The sequence below is a fragment of the Cylas formicarius genome, unplaced genomic scaffold (genome assembly GCF_029955315.1).
Source record: "Cylas formicarius isolate icCylForm1 unplaced genomic scaffold, icCylForm1.1 PGA_scaffold_6__28_contigs__length_40554024, whole genome shotgun sequence".
Lineage (NCBI taxonomy): Eukaryota > Metazoa > Arthropoda > Insecta > Coleoptera > Brentidae > Cylas > Cylas formicarius.
Window position 1 is genome coordinate 21348414 of NW_026844347.1, and position 23885 is coordinate 21372298.

Consider the following 23885-nt stretch of genomic DNA (forward strand, 5'->3'; position numbering starts at 1 on the left):
TTATTTATTTACTAAATTAAAATCAACAAGGTCGGTTAATATTTAAGCGTTTAACTTGGCACAAATTATAGATATGTACGTTTTAAGATTCCCACTAGACAAAGTCAAATGCACCGATCCTATTTTACACAATACTTTTTTAAATATTCAAAGACACCTGGTTTCACAAAACTATAAGGATTCAATTAAACTCCGAAATCGATGTCTTCAAAATTAATATTTATAAAATATTACACGGGTTGCGCCCACACGGGCATCATCAGACATAGAAGGACTTCAATTCAAATGCACACAGACAGAAATCGATGCGTGTGCGTATCTGAGTTGACGTCTTTGTATGTCTTTTATAAATAAATAAATTTTAGAAATTTTATGAATAAATAAAACTAAAGAGAACTTCTTTTGTTAAGAATCAGTTTTATAGCTAGTAACCGGGTTTATAAGTATATTGAAGTGAATAATAAAATAGTACCTTTTTACCTATTGGCAAAACCAGCTAGACATAAAACATTTAAATGTATGTAATGTAAATGTAAAAGAAATTAAAATGTATTCTGAGAACGGCAATCATTCACTTCAGGAATTAATTTAATCAATAGGAGTCATGGTTTTGGTTAGTTTTAGAGGTTAATACATTAAATTATATCTTTAGAATAATTCCAATCGTTTAGAATAACATCAAATATGAGATGTTGCGTTCTCGACGATTGTGTATAATAATTAGATAGAAAGTTTTCTAAAACACAGTAATACTGGCTCCGAATTAACAACAATTAACGTTATTGGCATAAAAATTTTACGGGAAACATAATTTTCGTAGTTAGATCCCTCTTAAAATTCCGAAATTAATTATCCAGCAGAAAAACCATGACCCCTTTTAAATGGTGGTATACTTCGGACCATTATCTTTTACAAGGTTTTGATTCCCTACTCGAACATACCTAATTATACATCGATCAAACGTTAGCCATATTCGCGACCCACTTCGGACCTATCCGATACGTGAGTCGCGTTGCGAAGCGATCGAATATTTTCGGTACATTTTAGCCGTGGATGACATGGTTCTCATGATCACTCAAAAACTAGTCGTTGTAGAAAAAATCATATGCAATAATGATCATATGCACGTGGATAACCTTCTTCAAGTGGTATTTATCAAACTTATTGCATGATTACAGCCAATATGCAAACTTAAAGTTACTAGATAGATATTAGTAGGTTCTTGTGTTTAATTCAATTTTCTGGAAGTGACTACAAATTAGGATCGTCTAACGAACATTTTTACGGTTATTAAAGAATTATTCTACTACCGCTGCGCTCCGCTCGAGCCAAACTCGCGACTCAACTGTCATTTACCAAACTTGTTGCATGATGAATTCTGTGATTATTTTTTTAGTGTGTCATTATTAGTGCGTGTCTATTGGAATATCTATTTTAGTATGGCCTGACTCCGGTCCTTGACAAACCTAATATTTTTATTAGTGTGTATTAGTTTATTTGGTCCGAACTATATACCGGATTAGTAAAAAGTGCCGGAACTGCCAGAGCTGGAACGATAAAATTCAATACCTGGGAGTTTTTGAACATGTAAAATGCAACAATGCTAACAGCGTCATAATTTTGTTATTTTAAATGGAATGACCTAAGTATTTTTTTTTGCAGTAAATTGCGCATGCCGAATTTTTTAAAAATTTCGTTTTTATTAATTACTGAGCTACATCAACAAAGCTTTTTCAGTAAAAAGTACCAACCGTAACAAACTTCAGAAGTGTATCATTGAAAAGTTACTGCTGCTAGCATTTTTGAATTCTGCATGTTCAAAAACTCACAGGTATTGAATTTTTTCTACTCCCTTCTGTAAAGTACCTAATTATACACCGATCTAGCGTGCGGGAAGCGTCACTTTACTACGGGAGTTTTTAGTATAACGGATCCTAGCCATTTAGGACATTTCCGGGATATTGCCGCACGGGTTTGGGAGCAATCGGATGTTTTCGGAGATTTTACCGCAAGGCTTGAATTATGACGTTTGACGTCTGACAGGAGTCAGTGAATGTGTTTACCACACATGTTGGACAATATACTATTATCGTCCCAGCTTTGGCAATTTTCGAAATATTTAAGCGTTTTAAAAAAAATGACAGCATCCTATGTAAATAATATTTCTTAAGGATATTTCGAGAGGAAGCCTATAGCAACAAAATATGTTTTTCATTATAGTCTTATGTTTGTGGGTCACGCAGTGTTATTAAAAAAGTGGGAATACCAGTGGAATTTCCATTCATAATTTCCACGGGTCTTCGTTTATGTTAGCTGTCGGTTTTTCCAACTCCGTCGAATAAAACATACACGGATAAAACCATCGAAATAGAAAATATGGTCTAACGGTGTCAGAATCACAGCCATTTCGAGAAAACACGCATTGTATTGAACACATTTTCACTGGGAGGTAATAATTTCTCGGTAAATACAACGAAATGACGACAATGCAGATACCTATCCCTTTACGGGATAAATAATTACGGAAAACGAGGAAAATTTAAAGTCGCTTCTCATGCCGGACGTTTTATCTCCCGTTCCGTTTATTATTTATTAGGTTACCTTTGCATGCAATAATTCACCGTTCGGAACGCGCAGCATTATTTGCTTTAAATTATTTTAATATGTTCCCGACAAAAGGTTACTACGCGTTAAAAGCGTCATAAATCGCCCGCTACAATAATAGTTGTGTTTTATGCCCGGCAGTTAGCAAGGTAATAAAAAGAATCACGACTTGGGACAGTCTGATGAAAGGTATTTTCGATAATGACCACTTTTGATAACCGACACTTTGCGAATGCTATTTCTTACTTACTCGATGTCTAGCTGAGTCCACTTCACTTTTATTTTAAAGTTACACACGGGGACAGAATATCAACAATTCCAGAAGAGCCGTTCTTCGTCCAAACTCGTAAGTGATGCACTCTTCAATGATACTAGGTGACACTTGGTGACGGCGGTATCACCTGGGTAAAAAAGAGTTGGGAGGTGTTTCACCATGTCAAAAAGGTTTGCACAAATTATTTGGTTGCGAAACTTGTCAAAGCTCCAGCAAACACTTCTAAAATGCCTTCCTGGAGACAGTTGGGGTTGTTGCTAGTTCACCAGTAATCATAATCGATTGAATTTCAATTACTTTGATTCAACTCAAGACGTACAAAGTGCGGAGTCCAACAACTCAATCTTAAAGAGAAAATCAGAACATCGCTTACTTTTACGTACTAGCAGTGTAAGACAGCAATATAATTCAAAGTCGGGAAAAACTTAACAAAATAATAACTTAAAAAAATAATAAGAAAAGCCAACAAGATTTTCTATAGTAACATTTTTCTAATTACCGACGTCATCAGGAGTTTGAATTGACACGAGTGGAGTACAGTGAAGAGAGTGATTAATGAACAACTGACGAAGTTTGTTAACATGTTGGCATACTATGCGTTTTCTATAACCATTAGTTTTGGCCTACATTTTTGCAGGCTCCCAAATTCCAAAATACTGGAAACTTTACTCACGCTTGATCTGTGTGGGAAATAGGAACTAGTTCCTTGAACAACTAGGGCGCGAAACGCAATTTCGCGCTCACGTTGTATATTTTTTCTACAGTACTCCTTGTACGTTTCTACAGTACTCCTTGTACGTGCTTTGAACACATTATTATCCATTAAAACGTCATGTTGCGAAATAGTCTCTATAGTTCCGTTTCTAAAGAAATACCATGTTGTTATTTTTTTCAGTCAACTTACAGAAATAGCGTCATTATTTGGATAATTAAAAATGAAGTATTTGTCGCACTGCAAATCATTAAAACATATCACCATTTTTTGACAGCTTTAGAGTCAACATGTCTGCAAAATACCTAATTATACACCGATCTAGCGTGCAGAAAGCATCACTTTACCATGTGCGTTTCTTGTGCCACGGATCCGAGCCACCTCGGACATTTCCGACACATAAATTGCTCCCACATGGGTTTGGGAGCAATCGAATGTTTTCGGAGAATTTACCGCACGGGTTGAATTTTGACATTTGTCAATTCCGACGTTCATGTCAGTAATAGTATATTATGCAGCAAGTGCGGTAAACGGCATTTGACTCACGAGTTTATTTGACACGAGCGAAGCGCAACGGAGCGAGTTTTTAATAAATGAGTGAGTTAAAAAGTTTACCAAACGTGTTGCATACTACTATACTTTTTCTACGACCGTTAGTTTTTGGGTCCATTTTCGCAAAACAAAATGAATACATTCACTGACATAGCCGTCAGAATTGACAAACGTCAAAATTCAAAGCGTGGGAAATATCTCCGAAAACATCCGATTGCTCCCAAATCTGTGCGGTAAAATCTCGGAAATGTCCGAAGTGGCTCGGATTCGTCGGAAACGAAACTGGCGTGGTAAAGTGACGCTTCTCTGCGCTCCGTATCAAATAGACTCCTGAGTCAAATTCCGTTTACCGCACTTGTTGCATAATATACTATTAGACGTGTTTGAAGCACTTTTGTGGTCAAAATACAAAGCTTTCAAAAAGTTTCATTTTTGGGATATGGGGGAGTCTTATTATGGTTACTCTTTAATAGAATATTAAGCAACAAGTGCCGTTAAACGGCATTAAAAAGTTTACGAAACCTGTTGCATATTGTACTTTTTCTACCACCGTTAGTTTTTGGCATAACTGTCAGAATTGACAAACGTCAAAAACCTGTGCGGTATTATCTCTAACATGTTGGAAGGGGCTCGGATTCTTGGGACAACAAACTCACGCAGTAAAGTGATGTTTTCCACAAGTTAGATCGGTGTATCATTCGGTATTTTACAGAAGGGAGTAAAAAAATTAATTTCATATTATAAGGTTGTATCAAAGAGTGTTACGAGAATCAAAGTTCTATTTTTTAGTGGCACCGAATGTGGATTATATATATATTTTTAACTTTAAGGATACTTACTTTCTTGAATACTTAAGAAATATTCAGGTTATGTGAGCGAAATTTACAGTATGTGTAACAATAAACCACTCAATAAACAGACTTTACTAACAAAAACTAACCAAAGCCGAAACTGAATTGACAGTTTCATTTAATTTTCTGATATTTCTAAATATTACAACAACGAGAGGCAATAAAACTTTCATTTAGCCTGATTTTCTATAATTGGGATACGATATATGGTTTATTGCAAGATTTCACTGCACATGTTGTTCACGTAACTTAAATACTTTTTAATTATTCCAGACCTTAAATTTTGTCAAATCTAAAATACATAGAAAATTACAGATTATGAAATAAAGAACACACAAGAAACTAAGTCGCCCCCTTCTGACTTATGGTAAAATCTGGATACTAAGGTAAAAAGCACGATCGACCTTAGGTGCTCGTTTAAAAACGTCTATAGAGGATCGTTCTTTACTAGAAATTTCGCGCCTTTTGGACTATTCATTTAATGCCAACGCTCCAATGGGATATTTTATTTTTCGTTGTAGTCTTGAAAAAATTAATCTGACTGGGATCACCCAACGATGTTTCTTACACCCTACCATATTATCAACATCTCCCCGAAACTTCCGGTACCCCCGCAACTTTAACGCTGCCATAAATCTTTCAAAGGGCCGAAATTCGCGTCCTCCGACCTTACACGCCGCCGCCGACCGCCACCCCATCTGCCTGCAAATAACTTAAGCACACATTAGGCAAGCGTGGCGGCATCTATATATCACGAACTTGGGGCAGCAGTCCGGCCAACTTAAATACATGGCGAATGAACGGCCCGGAGGAATTATGAGATAATGCGCTGGGCAAATGTCTGTTTAGGTCTTCTCGAGGGTGGTAGTGTTGTGTTTGGCGAAGAGACATAGAAATCGTCTCCGTGGAGCTAGTGACTTATGCGAGATTTCAAGTTTCCGGTAAATATACGCTTGATTGTAATGGGGTTGAAATAACGATAGAGAGTTCGGTTAATACAAAGTGTTTTTGAGGCCAACAAGAAATTGGGCTACTGATGTTCACTTGTCCGTTGACTTATATACTATTACCAGTGGGTACTTTTCCTGAGTTACGGAAGTATATCAATTTTCTATTTTGAATAATTTGTCTTTGTATTTGCCAATTATTAGGTATATATATGAAAAATACAAAGCACATATTTATTTACTTCTTATAAAACTTCTGGATTCCTGCTGGATTCGGTTTTTGTTGACTCGAACTTGCTAACGTTTCGCCAATCTTCCTGTTGGCTTCTTCAGAGCTTGACTGAAACTGGCTCGCATTTTACTCTGTACTTGCTTATATATTGTTGAGGGACATAAACACCGTGTCGGATGACTGATTCTCATATTGGTGACAGGTAAAGAGCTGAGTCGCGGTTAAGATTGTTAGGTTGCTTATAGAATTCTATAGACTCTCGGATTTTTCGGTCGCATATGCATGGAATGCAGTAACCCCTAGCATATCAAATGGAATTTTGTCTTTGACGAATCGAAGCTGTTGAGAGCGTTTTGGACAAGTAGTGAATCTGGTTTTGACGTTATATTTCTTTAGAACTTTTGATGTGTGGTCAGTGATGTTTTGAATGTAAGGAAGGACAACAGTGTCAAGTGTGGGATTGCTTTCGGCTTCATTGCTATTGGAAGGTTGTGGAGAAGTGTATTTTGTGATGGGACGCTTAATATCTTCAATATGGAAATTATTAAATAGAAGAGCAGAGGTAAGGTGCTTTAGCTCTGGGTTCAGTGATTTTTGGGCCGGATCGTGATTTGAGCATGCATTAAGGTATCGTTCTGTGTGCGTAGGTTTTCTATAAACACAATGACCCAATGTTAGGTCTGATTTTTTTTGGCCAAATAACAAAAGTATCATCGTAGCGTTTCCATACTTTTGGTTTTAGATGGAAGGTGTGCAGAGCTTTGTCCAAAAATTTTGAAAGTTATAGGAAAATTATCTTCCAGGCAAGTATTTTTCGATTAAGGTGAGAAGGTTTGGTTCCAGATTCTCAGATTTTAATATATCTGAAATAATGGTGAGAGTTTCACGAATGGGAACTTTAGTAAAGAGGGTATGTCGAAACTAACCAGGATATCTTCTGTATCTAATGTAATGCTCTTTATTTGTTCAATGAAGTGAAAGGAATTAAATACAAAACTATCAGTTTTCTCTGTAAAGGGTTTTAATAAGGAAGCTAGATATTTTACTAGAGAATATTTGGGAGAACCAATGGTGCTGATAATGGGTCGAAGGGGTAATCCTGGTTTGTGAATCTTTGGGAGTCCGTAGAAACGAGGAATTTTAGAGCCATGTCATGTGAGTCAGATTTGTTCACGGCGTCAGATCTTTTTTAAGTGGACGATATGATCCGTCTGTAAGAATATCGTGAATCTTTTCCTAATATTCATGTATGTTCATGACCACCGTAGAATTTCCTTTATCTGCTTTTAGGATTACGATGTCGGGATTAGATTTTAGAGATTTTAGGGCAATGCGTTCAGGCTTTGCAATATTAGATTTAGGAGGTTTTGATTTTTTAAGGATTTTTGCGGTTTCAAATCGAATTTAGTTAGCTGTTTGAGATGGTAGTTTGTTTAGGACAAACTCGACATTTGAAATGATTTCCCTTTTTGGAATAATAGTGGGACAAAGACGAAGAGGGAACCTTTTGAAGGAACTGATTTTTCCGACAAATAAACTCATCAGCAGTTGCCAAACACAATCACGAAACCGGACATAAAATTTTATTCGATAAAACTAAAACTCTTGCATGTAATCAATTCTTCTACCAACGAATCCGAGAGTCTATAGAAATCTATAAGCAACCTAACAATCTTAACCGCTATTCAGGTCTCTAACTATCATCAATATGGGAATCAGCCATCGGAGGAGGTGTTTATGGCCCTCATTTAGCTCCCCCCCCCCCAAAAAAACAATTTATGAGCAGGTACAGAGATGACGCAGGAGGAAACCAGAAGTTTTATAAAAAGTATTACAGTAGCCTGTGGAAGTTTCTTTCAAAAATTCACATTTTTGTGATTTACTTCGTTTAACATTTCTGAGTTCATAGTTTTCTTCTAATGTGCATATTGAGAAGGGAGTTTGGAAATAAGGGTTATTGCAATTCATAGTATAGGTTATAAGAAATAACAGAGTTTCAATAAGTTCCTTTAAGCATGCATGCAATCGCTTTACCTTTTCTTGAAAAAGGTGATATCAGATACCACTTACCCCTCCCCCTTCTTTCGCCCCAAGCCAAGTGCATAACCGAACCGAGTGAGACGCCCACATGGCAATTTATTTGTTTTGAAGCGAGATAAACAGACTGGGGCGGCGTCAGCATGGCGGTTGCTATTTCCTTACAATTTGGAAATTTTAGAGGCAGCATGTAGCAATTTTTTTACTCAAACGAAAGTCGTCAATACCACTCAACTCTTTGGGTATAGCATTGCTAATAGAAACCAATACTGGAAGCAATAGTTCGTTGGGTGAAAGTACTAAAGCATTCCATTGCCCTTTAAATACATCTTTTCCATCGACCAGTTCAGTGCAGTACAATTATGGCGCTGGTCATAAATATAAAGCGATCGAAACATTTAAATGTAATTGTCTATATAAATAGAGCGTAGTTTTTTGTTGTTTGTTGAGGATTGAATTTTGGAACGGTTTTGTTTCTCATAATATATTCAAAGTTTTCTTCTCCTAGTATTTATTATTTTAAGTCTCACCATTCACTGTCTGATTATATTAAGAAAAATAAATAATTCTAAAGTGGTTAAGAACGCAAATATCAAATAAGGACCAATTAATTATTTTTTTTACAATTCTTATTATTTAATTTAGGAATTGCTTTCGTTTCGGGATATAATTTAAATATTGCTGAAATATTAACAGCGTATAAACTTTTCTTGACAATGTAACAAAAACTCAACTGTACTTTGTCTTTTTATTTCCCATCCTTTACATTTGGGAGACCTTTCCTTTTTTTTTCATTAATTTCTAACTAACTAACCAAAACTCAACTGTACTTTGTCTTTTTATTTCCCATCCTTTACATTTGGGAGACCTTTCCTTTTTTTTCATTAATTTCACCTGCCTACACCACTTAGCGGTCGGTCGATGCTGTACCTGAAGTATACACGCGAGTTAACTTTGTAAACATTCAAGGAGCAACCAAAAAGTACAGGATTCGATAAACGAGAACGATCTAGGTAATACAGTTTGGACGGACAATTAATACATCATTTTGACGCTTATGAAACAAGTGTCCTTCGAAAGAAGGAATGTTTAAAGCAACGTTTCCCGAAATTTATCCAATTATTGCAATAGGTACACCAGCACAGAAACCAACACGACTGCTTTGCAACCATAAACAAATTAGCACTCCATTTCCCATTAGCTTACAAAACGTACCCACCATATACTGGTAAGTTTAATGGAGCTATGAACGAAACTAAAAGATGATAACCTATATAGATAGATAAATTAACGTCACAGGAGTGCACTGTCAAAACTAAATTGAACGGGTGGAAAAGGTGAACAAATAATCGTATTTTAACGATTGTCAACGTCACACGTCACCCAGTGAATATATTGGTGCAGTTTTGCGAAAATGTTCTCGAAATCTAATGATGATAGAAAAAGTATAGTATACAATACGTTCATAAAATTCCTCAGTCACTCGTTTATTAAGACCTCGCTCCGCTTATCCCAAAACCCACTTGTGATTAAAATTGCGTTTATCAAACTTGTTCCATAATATACTATTAATTAACAGATTTAGAAAATGTATTCAGCTCGCATATTTAAAACATCTATTTGTTCCAAATAAAAATTTCTTTTGGTAGCAGTAAATCAAATTTTCAACCAGATATGTAAATTTTAACCTATCCTTGAAGCAAATCAATTATTATTTCTCCTAAGTCTTGCTCGACTATACAAAACCAAGCTTATGAACTATTTAATTGCAAACATTCAGTCAAATATGTGTAACTAGATATGTGACACATAGCAATAACTAATAATAAGTAAATAAATGTTAAATATAGGGAAAACATTTTGAGAACTTTGATAAAATTATTACCAAAACATCTCATTTAGGGATTACGATGCAATAGTGTCGCCGAGTCCGAGCCTGTACGTTCTGCGTTGCCGGCTCACCTGCGGTAATAACGCCGAGGCTACGAATTTATTGTAAATGAAACAGTATCTAAAGGCTATTTATATCTGTTATTATATTTCTTTCTCATTAGGGATATATCTTAGTTAAGCATCTCGTCGTGCTCGTAACCGCTCGCATCGCGAATAGGCGGATGGGTTCAACATCGCGATTCTCTTTTGTTTTCGCGCCGGATTTACGACGGAATATGTTAGTTAATACTATCCAACGATCAACATGTGATCCGTCAAAAAAAGCAGTTATTATACCAGCTATTGTGCTTGAATAATGCAAAAATATAGAGTGAAACAAAATAGAGAGCTAGATCTAACGATATCTCTAAGCAAAAATTTTGACAGAATGAAGCAGTAAATTTTGCTAGATGTGTTCAGAAAAGAATGCAGAAAAAATAAATTGATACCTGTCGTCCTTGCAATTGTCAATTTCGCAGGATAAGAAACGGTATTAAGATCGATGATAGTCTAAATTGGGAACATTGGAAAATTGGGTTGCATCTATATCTACTACCAGTTATTAGAGATACAAAGAACGAAAGTAAACTTTAGCGCTAATTCCGATTGCCATGCCTATCCAACTCCTTCGGGGGATCTCCTTAGACGGCCTAGGTTTAGACTGAGGAAGTCTGAGAGCAACTCGTTGAACCTGAAATTGTATAATGTTTTGCCAGGTACCGTGAAAAAGATGAGCAATAGAAAATTTAAACATACTATTAAAGAATTCCTACAACGTCATTGTTTTTCCTACCTACGAGCATACATTGAAACTGTCACTGGTATCGATGCGCTATAAAACTGTATAGTACTGTATAATTTTGTTTGTATTAGATGTGTGTTTTTATGTTATTTTTTAATGTGATTTTATTACACTTGAATATAACTTCTGACTTGCTACAATTGTAGGTTCCTTTTGTACGAAACGTAGTCAATAAATGAATCTATCTATCTATCAAATAAAACATTAAAGCGATGTTTTTTCTATATAGTAAAAACACTAGTAAAACAACACCACTGCGAAAACATAAATTTAACTTGATAAACAGGTGACATGTATCACCTAAAATGGCATCATCATTTCAAAAACAGACCTCTAATTTTATCATCCATATGGAAATCCAAATTAAAAACAGATCATACACATGGACAACAACTATGCAAGAATTTACTGTTAAAGACGTCTATTTAAAAATTGATGAAACTAAATAACATATATGAAGACTTCAGGCGTTTAGATTTTGGTTAGCTCAATTGTACAGTACTTAATCTAGAGGTCAGGTGGTAGTTAGGTTAGATTATGTTCTTATCTACGGCCGTCTTATCGTCAATTTCTATTCACGTCTCCGGGTATCGTCGTTTTGTTTTCGTAGAATATTTCATTAAGTTTATTCGATAATCACAGTCACTTTCGGTGCCTTTTTTGGCTCCTTCATTCGTTTCCCTTAAGGCCTATTGTCCAGGTATTCATGCGAGGTTACTTATGTCGGCTCCCTAATATGCATTGAGTTTCATGACAGATCCTTACTGTTTTAGAATAGCATCGATAAAATTTTAGCGCCTTCAATGCTATCTTGCACAGTGCTCGACCAGAACTAACCATGTAGTGGTATTCTAAATCCATCCGCAATGCCTTCGAACGTTTTCGGAAATAAATATCGGTCGCTCCACAAAGGCTCATTTTAATAAATTTTGTGTCATTAAGAAGGTTTTTTGTAGGCTATCAATAGTGGCGCGATTGCTATGTTTAGCTTCCCAAAAAGTAGCATTATCTAACATAATCGAAAAAACTATTATTTTCTACAAAAAGAACGAATGGAATAAAACCTTTTTTAGTTGTTATTAGATAGTCAAATCAGAGCCCAATAACCCACTGAAAACTGCATTTCAGTATCTTTACTTTAAAAGTTGAATTATTAGCAACATTTCCAATTTATGCGTTGTTATTTGTGTCTAATTATCTTGAATTTGCCAAATAAAACGCTAATTTATTATTTAGGGTGTCAAATGACATTTAAATTGTGTGTGTGATGAAATCTTGAGAGCGGGTGACAAATCTATGGCGACGGCTCTGGTCCTACTGGATTTTACAAAAGCCTTTGATACTATTAATCATAGACTGTTGATTGCCAAGTGTCGGTATATGGGATTTGTTGACAAAACGTTAGGCTTTTTTGAGTGGTATCTATATAACAGGCGTCAAAAAGTTCTGTTGCAGGGCCGGCTATCAACTACTCTAGATATTTCATCAGGGGCACGACAGGGTTCAGTATTGGGTCCATTATTGTTTTTGATTTATACAGCAGATTTGGGTAGTGTAGTTGCGCAGTGCCAAGTACATTTTTTTGCCGATGATACGCAATTGTTCCATAGTTTCGAACGCGACCGTTGCGAGGAGGCAGTGAACAGCATAAATAAGGATTTGGAAAACATAGTCACCTTTACGGAGGGTCATAATTTACGTTTAAATCCATCAAAGTGTAGTGTCATTATTTTTGCCCCTAAGAGGAAAAGAAACAGTTTGAAGTCCAAAATGAAATTATACGTTGACAACAATCTTATTCAAGTTGTAGAATTTGTTAAAAATTTGGGTCTATATATTGACGAGAATATGAAATTCCTGATTCGTGTTAAGCACATCTCCAAACGATGTTATATGAGTTTAAAATTGTTATATTCAAATAGAGATATATTGTCCTACGATATGAAACTACAGTTGCGTCAAAGTCTTATCTGTTCTCGCTTGTCTTATTGTAACACTGTGTATTACCTGTTTGGACGCTGTTACATCTTATCGTCTACAAAAAATCCAAAATACTTGTTCTCGCTTTATTTTTAACCTACGCAAGTTTGACCACATATCCGTCGCTCTCAAAAGATTGAATTGGTTAAAAATCAAAGATGTTTTCAAATACAACTTTTTATACTGTTTGAAACGTGTAATAAATTCCAACATTCCAAAATATTTGAATGACAAATTAGTATTTAGGAAATCCATTTATGTCTTGAATCTAAGACACCAATCATCACTCACTATGCCATTGCACAAAACAAACAAAAATCAATGTTCTTTTACATATAATGCCGTAAGACAACTCCTTAAATAGCGTCCTCAAATCAGAGTTAAAAATTTTAGCTTACATTTAAAAAATAGTTGTTCACATTTGATAAAGACATGGTGTTGTGGAAACAATTGTCATGACAAAATATATAATTTCGTGAAAATCTGAACTTTTAGTTCTTATTTATTTTGATAAATGGATTTTCATCAAGTAAAAGCCTCCTCAGTTCAATTTTGTGTTATCCATTCTGACGATCATATCAGTGAATGTATTCGTGTTGTTTTGCAAAAATATACCCAAAAACAAACGGTCATAGAAAAAGTATAATATGCAAAACATTTGGTAAACATTCTGTCACTCGTTTAGCTTGTGACAAATAAACTCGTGATTCAAATGCGGTTTACCATACTTGTTGCGTAATATACCATTATTTTCGACATTGACTAGACATTGAGCGAAGTGCCCACTTTTCTCGAAGTTTATCGGAAGATTTGTGAATCATACTGGCGACAGGAAAGAAATAAATATTTTTTGAGGAGTATCAATTGACGAAAGATAAAACATTATTAGTATTCAAGAGTGCAAATCGCGGATAAAAACAAATACTAAATTATACTAGACTGTAACCCATTTGATCCATTGAATCCACTGAACAACAGAATAACAGAAACTAACTAAATACTTGTTTATTTCTACACACAAGTGTAGTACGGATTTTGTACATTGCTAGTAATATATACACGATTTTTTGGATGAGTTTTGGTGTTCGCGCGACCTGGCGAAACAAAATATTATCCTTTCGCGATGGCGTGTCTTAACTCTTCGGTGCGTTTCATCGTTAAACAGTTTTCCGCCATGTCCACCTTTAGGCCGCCCCCTCCGGCGCCACATAATTCACGCGCACCGCAATTCTCTAATTACACGGCGTTTACTACGAAATATGAGACATAAATAACGGGCCCGAATGCTCACACTGTCCGATTTATGTCCTTGCGGCACTTCACCGACTGGCCCACAAACGACACTTTTTAGACACTAATTGTTAACACCGCCACGCGATATATTACAGGTTAAACATGTACCCGCTGTAGTACGTCGGGAAATTGTTCGGGGGCTACGGGTGCATTTGCTTTTTGCCGATTTATATTCCGTCTGTACGTACCGAAAACGGCAAAAGCTACATCAAGGTTTTAGCAATTGATAATTATAACAAATTGAGTCATTGATTCAGAAAAACAAATAATTATAATTAAACTATTATTGGGTATCTACGAAACGTTTCACAAAGTTCTGATATAACATAAATAATATTCTATAAAATAAATTATTCTCGGAGAAAAAATAATTTAAATTTCTTCTTCAATATTTTAGGAAACCACCTGGATAAGATAGTTACTTTACTCTTACACCTTCCATTTTTAATGTAACGGCTGCAGATTGAAAGATATAAAAAATCATAGGGAAACATGATTTTGAGGTTTACTGAATTTTCCCAATAAATTGAGAGGGAGGAGATTTCTCACCTAATTTTAAGATGAAAATGTGGCATGATTTTTTTTGGAATGTCGCTGCGTTTTCGAAAGACGTACATAAATTTTACAATTAATTAGTTTCACATGATATTCCAGTGATATTTGGTACAAATATTAATGAGTAGTATTCAGCATTGAATATTAATATTAATAAATGATGAATATACGCAAAATAATCCGTCTCTAAACAAATTGGATACATCGATAACAAACGTGTCTAAAACTAGCACTTACCTACATTTAACTATATTCAGTTAACTCAGAGATTCTCAATAATTTATCAAAGTAATGATAATTATTATTGATATACCTAACATAATTAAAACGACATGAACAATTAATATGATTGCTTATTCTAAAGCCGTAAGAGGTACGAGAAAAATGCAAGAAACGTAATTTACTAAAAACTAAATTTTTACGTTATATAATATTTAACAGGCTCCTGTTATTTTTTTTGAGAAGTTACGATGCTCATTATGTATAACAAATAATTAATAATGAAAGGAATACGTATGAAATTTATTTTTTAACATCCCTTAATTCGAAAACGAAGCGTCATTCCAAAAAAGTTTGTACTATATGTTCGTTTTAAAATTAGGTGAGAATTATCCTCCTTCCCTTTGTTGTTCAGGTACATTTTTTAGGAGGTATTATGGAAAATATTTTTCTATTTACCTTCTAGAAACTATTTTCAGATGTACGAAACACGAATGGCGAATGGGCGTAAAAAGTCAACTTTTTTCAACATCTTTATTGAAACTATATCGAAAAATAGACCATCAGTACTTTACTGAGATGCCATTACATTAGGAGTACAATATATACCAAATATACCAATGGAAATTACTTAATAGTATACAATAGTATATAATAGTAAAATAAGATATCGCTCAGGCACGTGCAGTTTTATATTATTTCTAGAAGACACGAAATATGGATTTTTTTTTATACAATTGTTCTGGAGGTAGCAAAGATTTTTCTGATGTTTGATGTGTGTACAAGTTGTACAAATAATCTAGTATTACGTTTAAATTACCTGCTGTGAGGACGTATTAACTGGGAAAACAAATAAATTTCTGATTATCAGACCCATGCATGCGCTGGGTTAAGTCAAATCGGTTTCTATTTAGAGCTCAACATCACTTTCTCGAGGTATAATATCAGTATAGGTAAAACTTTTAAAATTATTAGTGGTTTCTGATACTCGGAATAAATATGGCGAAAAACGATAAGCATGATTTCAACAAAAATAAAAATATTCGGTGGTCTTGAAGACGTCCATGCATCTCATTCGGACGGCGACTACGGAAAGAATGGACGTAGGAATTTCGAATTTACGATCACGTGGCCGCGGGCTTAAAAGTTGCCATAAATCGCACATCGCGTCGACTGCGGTAAAATCCGCCCGTAGAGATTGGCATCTTTGACTCTGACGCTCCCCTTCAGTTGTGGGATGAAACGAACATCAGATCTTTGCACTGTCGACGATTGCGATTAAAATGTTTCCAGAAAGATATCGATCTTACAATGCTACACAATTGTCAAACATCAGCTTATCTTACTTATCGAGCTACGTACTAGCGTTGTTGCAGTCGGCACCGGGCAAATTAGACACTTAGGTAAAACATATGCCATGTAACATTAAAAATATTTTAAAATTATGCAAACATCTGAAACTATATTCTTTAATCTGCTCTGATAAGTGCTCAGAACTATAAATAAACTTAATTCAAACAAAATACCCTGAAGGTTAGTGCTTCTTTCAAAACTATTTTCAAATGAAATTAATTTCAAATTATGAATCTGCATTGCTAATTACTATGTATTACTAACCTAACATAATAGTGATAAAAAAATATATTTAAAGAATTACGTTACGATTTAAAGATACTCGAAAAAATTTAATTGAAACTTATTCGATATGTTAAATTAAACGATGTTTTGAGCGAACCATGCAATGCTGAATTTGGAGTCCGCCAAACAATATTCTAGGTGCAATATTGTTTTTAATGTACATAAATGAAGGAGGAAATAGAACCATAAATTTCGAAAAGATCCCTTAATAGCTTTGAAAATATATATGAAATTCGAATGAAAACATTTATGCCTAAATTACATCAAAAATAGATAATTACATACCCAGCACAAAAAGAAAAAACATTTTAATTTTTATTATTTAATGTTAAATATTTTTTGCTTTCCTTTACTTCGCAAATTTTGGAATTAAAAAATTGCAATTTGGAAGAACTGCATTTAAACAAGCCGATGTCTTAGCTTTGAGGTTTTTTCTGCACTCAACAAATTTGTCTGATTACTTTTGAGGAATATCTTAATACTGTCAGGAGCAAAAATATTGCACTATATTGCGTAAATTAACTGATAAAAATGCGACATTTAAAATAGTCTACTAATCTGAAATAAATGAAAGTCATAAATAAAAGCGAAAATAAGGCTTTTTTAGAGAAATTTTTTTGTTTGCAGATTCACCCTTCAACAGCATATGCTGGTGCATACCGGCAAGTTATGCAAATGCCCTGAAATTGGTTGTTTTTATAAGGCGAGAAAATTAAGCGAAATCAAGGAGCATTTTAGGACTCACTGCGAAGCTAGGGAGTTTTGCTGCAATTTGTGCGACTACAAGGGAAAAACAAAAAGCCAATTGAAAAGGTAATGCGCAAGCAAATTTTTTCTCCATTGATAATATTGTTTTTTTACCTAAACACTCCAGGGATTAACGAGATTTGTTGTCAAACTTCCTAATTTTATGCTACTTGACTAGCTTTTTTTTTTGTGGGTATCTGCATTTAGCCATACTGACTTTTCTTTAACAGCTTGTTTTAACACTTCCATTTCGGAACAGCTCGTTTGTCTTCTGAGTCGACTTTACATAGTTGCTTGTCAGCGTGTGTATATTTGTGAGTTGTTGATACAATTGTTGCGAATTAAAATTATTCCGGTCTAACCGACAATTTAAAAGCAAGAACCGCGGCGAACATAGTATCGGCTTCGCATTTCCAGCGACCTCATCAGCATAACGCACGGTGAAGATGGCGGTGAAGACGGGGGGACCGTCATTACCACCAATTTAAAATCAATTCTCACGGTTTAGGCTGTCCGGATAAAAAGTCATATACGCGCCAGAACAACGTCCGAACACCGCGTTATAAATTAAGTTCCGGTTCGACGTTGCCGGGCCGTCTTAATTGACGTTTCGGTGAGTTTCGAGCGTGTAATTAGGGCCGTTATCTCGATTTGAAATCGGGGCTCGCGTCTTGTCGCTCTGCCCCGACGTTGGACTTTATTGTTACGGCGTCTCGCAGGAACGCGCTATCGCCGACAATTTACGAATTCAAACGCGTAGATATGTGCCGGTCGGCAACGGATCGAAATTTAAAACTAGATTTAATCCAGTTTCTGGAGAACTATATATCTAAAATTGTTAGAAAGTACTTATTATTTGCGAATTTATTCACCTGTGGCACGGCTAATGGTAAACAAACTTGACTCTTTGCTAATGTTACCTTTGAAATTTTACCAGCTCATTCTACCTGCACAAGCAATAATAAAGCATTACACAGGTTTACAAAATTAAACTTTTTGACAGACTATTTTTAAAACTGATTTTATATAATTTCGCATAAATTCACATAAAAATCAATTCATTTAATGCCTAACCTGGAGCAAACATATTCATGTCATAGGTATGTATACCAATAAAATAACATTTTTAAGTTATAGAGTGCTAAAAAAAATGACGTGATAGATCAAAAATATAGCGTTTTTTGGAAAAAGGGTCCCAAAAAATATACAAGTAAACAAACTGCTTCCAAACATCAAATTCACTGTAGACCTGTGTTTACCAGTTTACCAGTTTTTGAGGTGTGTAGTTAGTGGAAAATGACGCAAGAATTACGTCCTTAAGGCACAGACGGAAGTTGGTGATCGCGTTGATGAATGCGCATTCAAAAACGTACATGCACGAATGTTAGTGTGTATGCAGAAGAACATCACATATTTGGTGCATACTCATTCTCACACGATCTCTCGATTTGCTACGTGGAAGACGTTAGTATTGTAATAGGCTACTTGCACGTACATTTTTAATTGCTAGAAATGTTCATATACTGAGAGTGAGAGTGAAATTTTGCATGGTTTTAAAAACTACTCCAGATAGAGGCAATTTCAGATACTCGAAATATACCAGCGTTTTCCAAGAATAGAATTCCAGAGCTATTGTTAGTGTGTTGCTTATTTTTCTGTAATTGAAAAAGCTCACCACTCTAAATATAAGAACAGGCGTAATACGCTAGAAATATTTGCAAATAGAGTCCAGTCGCATTCGAATTTTGAATCGACGTAGAGCTCGCAAAAATCGATAAAATCGGTTGTGACATCACATTGTCAAGCGGACGAAGCTAGAACACATAACTTACAACCTATATCCCACGTGATGTTACCAGGCGTTTTTGTGTGACGTCATATGTAAAGGGCTCTGGGTGAACCTTCAGTCTCCAATTTTAATTTAAATAATTGTCAGCTAGACTTCAGAATGTAATTAAAAAATGATTTATAAATATTTTTTTTCCCAAATTTAACATGCATGCAATGGGCCTATTAGTATTAGTCTAATAGCAAGCAATTAAGACAAAGTCAACGACAGAGGTCGAAAGCCAATGGCTGCTAAACATAACTGAATATCTACTGCTAGGCGCTGGCTGTTCATCTCTTTCAAAAGCGGATTGGAACTTTCGGTTAATATAATAAATTTAACAAGTGGAATTGGCAGTATCGAAAAGCAGCAAAGTACTTAGTACAGATAATCTTAAGCGCCCTTCCTATTCTATAAAATTTAAAATTCGTCGAAATCTCCTGAAGTGGCTAAAGGGAAGAAAGTGCCTGCGAACTCTATTTTTGCACCCTATACAATATATTTCAATTGATTTACTTTTTATTTATTAATCACTGCAAATTTTATGCTGCCATTTCAAGAATACACTGTCCCAAATTTTCACCAAACACCAATTAACTCTCTCGTCTGCTTTGGCAAGAATTAGCACTCTGGTGTTGCTCGGATCTCACAGCAGGACACTGATCTTTGTGCAATAAATGATATATATCACAGCATTTATCAGACAATTTCTCACTTTTCATTGGCGAGTTTTTGGGCACCCTATGGTTTATATAGTCTATTCGATGTCAACTGAAGCAGCATAAAACGTAGCATTATCTTATTTATTATTCGAAACCAATAATATTTATTTTGTTTATATCAATGTGTCAAACTAATCACTTTTGATAACATACCGATTTTCTACTTACAGTATTATAGTCACTTGGTTGACACACCAATATACATAATACTTGAGAGTTCTTCCATATTAACAGAGGAATCAAAAAACATGCAAAATATAGCGTATTTGTTTTAAATTTCCAACTTCTTGATATTTAAATTTTTGCTACGGAGAGCAAGTAAATATAATGCTCTAGAAATTTGAAAAATAGGTTCAATATAGACCAATTTTTCTATTGACCCCAACATTGTATACCTACTTTGCTTTCGGATTTCGCTAACTCCTTTGATAACCTCCTCGCACTTTTCAGGCACTTGAACATTCACGACGAAATAAAGAAGTTTCAATGCAATATATGCCCGTTTACAGCTCGCACTGCTGCTCATTTGAAGAGGCACGCCCGGCTACATACTGGTGCTAAGCCCTACAATTGCCCACACTGCGACTACAAGTGCAACACTTTGGTAAACCCGTGCTTGAAATAATATTTGATGGGAATTCTGTAAAATGTTCGTGTCATCTTTAGGAAAACTTACGAAAGCATGTTCTGTCCACTACCAAGCACCCAGGCAAAAGTGTTTACGAATGCAAGTTTTGCGTCGGAGGATCCCAATTTCAAGTTAACTTTGCTAAAGAGTTTAAGAATCACCTTATGGTGAGTCACTCGGAGGTATTCGGTAATGGAAAGGATGCTGCTAGTTACATAGCCGGAATCTATAAGGCACAAGAGGACAGCACTTATCTGACGGATATCATCGACACCATGGATGATAGGCAGAATGAAAGGTAATGTTAAGATATTGCTTATAATATATTATGATTTAAAAATTCAAAGAATGCTTAGCAGTATTAATATAGACTTCTTATATTCATATCTGGCACTCCACTAAGAAACAAACTTACAATACTCTTTTAATCTTCCATTTTGAGGAATAAATATTTAAAAGGTTGTTCATATATAGTTTTGTTTAAAACTCATTGTGTTTATATAAGTCTAAATCACGTAGTAGTGCTAATTTGATGCCTAATACGTGCATGGTGTTACAAATAAATAGGTCAATTTTTCGAAGAAAATTCCACAGGCTACTTAATACTATTTACAAATCTTCTGGATTCCTCCCGCGTCGGTTGTTGATGATGATGTCAATTAATTTGCAAAAGACAAATTTATGTTGTTTGTCAAAAGTTGTAACACAGAGTCAGATAAGTAAAAATATCGCATAAAAGAAGCTACAAATCAATTTGTACTGTAGAGAAGAAAATACAACGGCCATACATGTTTGTCAGAAAACATAGGTGGGTTTAATGGAAAGTGCAAAATGGAAGGTCCCATCATTTAAGCCAAAAGAATTATATGTAACGGATTGACCTACTTTTTTGTATAAGCATTGACATTTCGTGCGATTAGTTTAATTTAGTTTCTATTTGATAACATATTCCTTCTGTAGTTTCTTTCTGATAAAAGTTTTTATACATTATTGCTTCAAAATCAGATCCGCATTGGAACAGTCGGTCAAACAGAGCGATCAGGCCGAAAATATCCTCAAATTAAAGACGAGCGAGGACCCGATTGTGACGCAACTCCTCAGTTCATCGGAACAACCCGTGAAGGATCGTACACTGGATCACATGTTGCCGATGTTTATCATACCGAAGGACGATGGCGGTAATATCGAAATCGCACCGGATTCCTGGAGTCTAATAGAGCGCTACGACGTCGAAGAGTCAGGAACGTTGGTACCGTTTCAGAGTGACGGCGGAGATGTATTGTTCCAAGAACATTTCTAGAGTTTGAAAATAATGTGTTGTTTTAATAATAAACAAACCAACAAGTTAATGTATCCAGTACTTTCAACTCACTTATCCCTGAGACTATTGGTTCAAATGTACCCTTTGTTTAGCTTGAAACTGGTACAAATGAATAATGAATAGTGGGAATCAAAGATAAAAATGTTGAGAAGGTCCATTCAATATACGCATACGCGAGATATAAAATTTCGTTTTTAACAAATAACACTGCGGCATTCGACAAGCAACATGGCCGCTGACAGATCATCAATAAATTTTGAGGGGGTATTTTTAGGGCAGTATTTTCTCAAAATATGTCCAGACCAGAAAGTGGCAGGTTAGTGGGTGAAATGTGCATGCGCGGAAAATCATTTTCCCTTCTCTACCAAAATATTTCAAGGTAAATAACTTTGGATTATAGCCAGTTTTAATTATCTTGAAATTTCAGGTACACACTAATTAAGGAACTAGGGTATTTAGCATTAGACTTGCATTGCGTTGAGTTGACTTGCCTGCCAAACGAATATTATACAATACCAACTTAGATAATTTGTTAAAATAATTGAGACTCAAATTTAAACAGGTCGCAAAATGCCTTTGTTCGAAGTCATCCCAATTTTCGCAACAAAAAACTATAACTAAAATTCAGAGAAAATCATTGGTCCACACGAACAGATAGGGATAAATGTTGATCAAATGAGATACTTTGGACTGTTATCTTTATTATTAACTTCCTTAACGTTTCTCAACTGGTCCAGCATCTCCAGTCGTGTTCGGGTGAAGATTGAATAAATAAAACGTAATGTGCTGTGATTGATAATTTGCCGTTTGTTTTTCTTATGAAGGTACTAGAAATGCAATCCTATTGCTATACGATACAACGCTACATTAGATTCCACGCAACAGAAATCAAGTACCCGCTCCGCTCATGCCGAATCAAACTTATAAGTAAAGTAACGTTTATCAAACTTTTTGCATAATACCCCATTACCCTTTATTCCTCTTCTTTGAAACTGCCGGTATAAAGATTTCTGTGAACTAGCAGTTAAATCATCTCCTCAAATCCTTTAACCATGAGTTTTGAGTTGGTATTTGTTCAGTATATGTTCAACAGCTATTTTTGGTTTTTTGATGTGTTGGAGAACTTCGTCATTATTAACCCCCTTCATCCAGGAAATTCCCCTGTGGACATATATTTTCTATTTGTGGGTCCAACTTCCAACTTTCCTCAAACTAAGTTCTGGTCTTGTGAGGAATTTTTTCATATTCATTAGTGTTTTTCAGGCTTGTTTTACCTTGCAAGTATTTCTATCTGTTCCATTATCCGTCCCTTAATAAGCAGTTGCTTTGGTTTTGAAGATTTCGCTATGATTGACGGCCGAGTTTATTATTTTTTTTAGTTCTTGTTCGCTGCTTGCTATTTTGACAGTGTTATCAGAGTACCCAATATTGTCAATTGGTTTTTCATTAATTATGATTCCGCTCTGAATGTGTTTTGCTTTATATTAACCATTGCAGTTTGACTCCAATAAAGTTCTGATATGATACGTGAACTCCGGTTGTTTCTAGAAGTTCCATCATATTTGGGTGATCAATACAATCAAACGCTTTTCGATAGTCAACAAAGCATGCGTATACGTTTACGTTCATATTTCTGCACCTTTCACGCGTCCCCAGTCCGTTTCGCAAACCCCACTGAAGGTTGTCCAGTTGACATTTACACTTCTTGAAATAGTTTTTCCTTGGTGTTACGGATGTTTATCTTACCCAATTCGACGGTATTTTACCTGAGTTATATATTTTGTTAAATAGTGATATGATTCGGTCCATGTCGTTAAACTTATAGGAACCATTATAGGTAGTTTTTCCATTTTTTTGAGTTGCTATTGCGTGAATTTCTTCTACAGTTATTAAGTCGGTCATAACTTAAAAAATTCTTAGGTATCTTTAAGAGCTTAACACATCACACAAAATATATTGATTCGGTAAGCAATCAATTCATGTTGATAAAAGTGAGGACTATTTATTTCAC

The 23885-nt window shown here is 35.2% G+C and overlaps 1 protein-coding gene across 2 annotated transcripts in view; it reads left to right on the top strand.

Annotated features, from left to right (window-relative positions):
• LOC132703401 (zinc finger protein 729-like) overlaps window positions 1-21884 on the top strand; it is a 47724-nt gene extending 25840 nt beyond the window's left edge. For both annotated transcript variants that reach the window (XM_060672641.1, XM_060672642.1), the window contains exons 10-13: window positions 17256-17441; window positions 20376-20529; window positions 20592-20851; window positions 21559-21884. In XM_060672641.1, coding sequence (XP_060528624.1) covers window positions 17256-17441; window positions 20376-20529; window positions 20592-20851; window positions 21559-21853 — 895 coding nt within the window. In that variant the 3' untranslated portion in view covers window positions 21854-21884. The remainder of the gene's footprint in view (window positions 1-17255; window positions 17442-20375; window positions 20530-20591; window positions 20852-21558) is intronic.
• Window positions 21885-23885: the final 2001 nt, after the last annotated feature.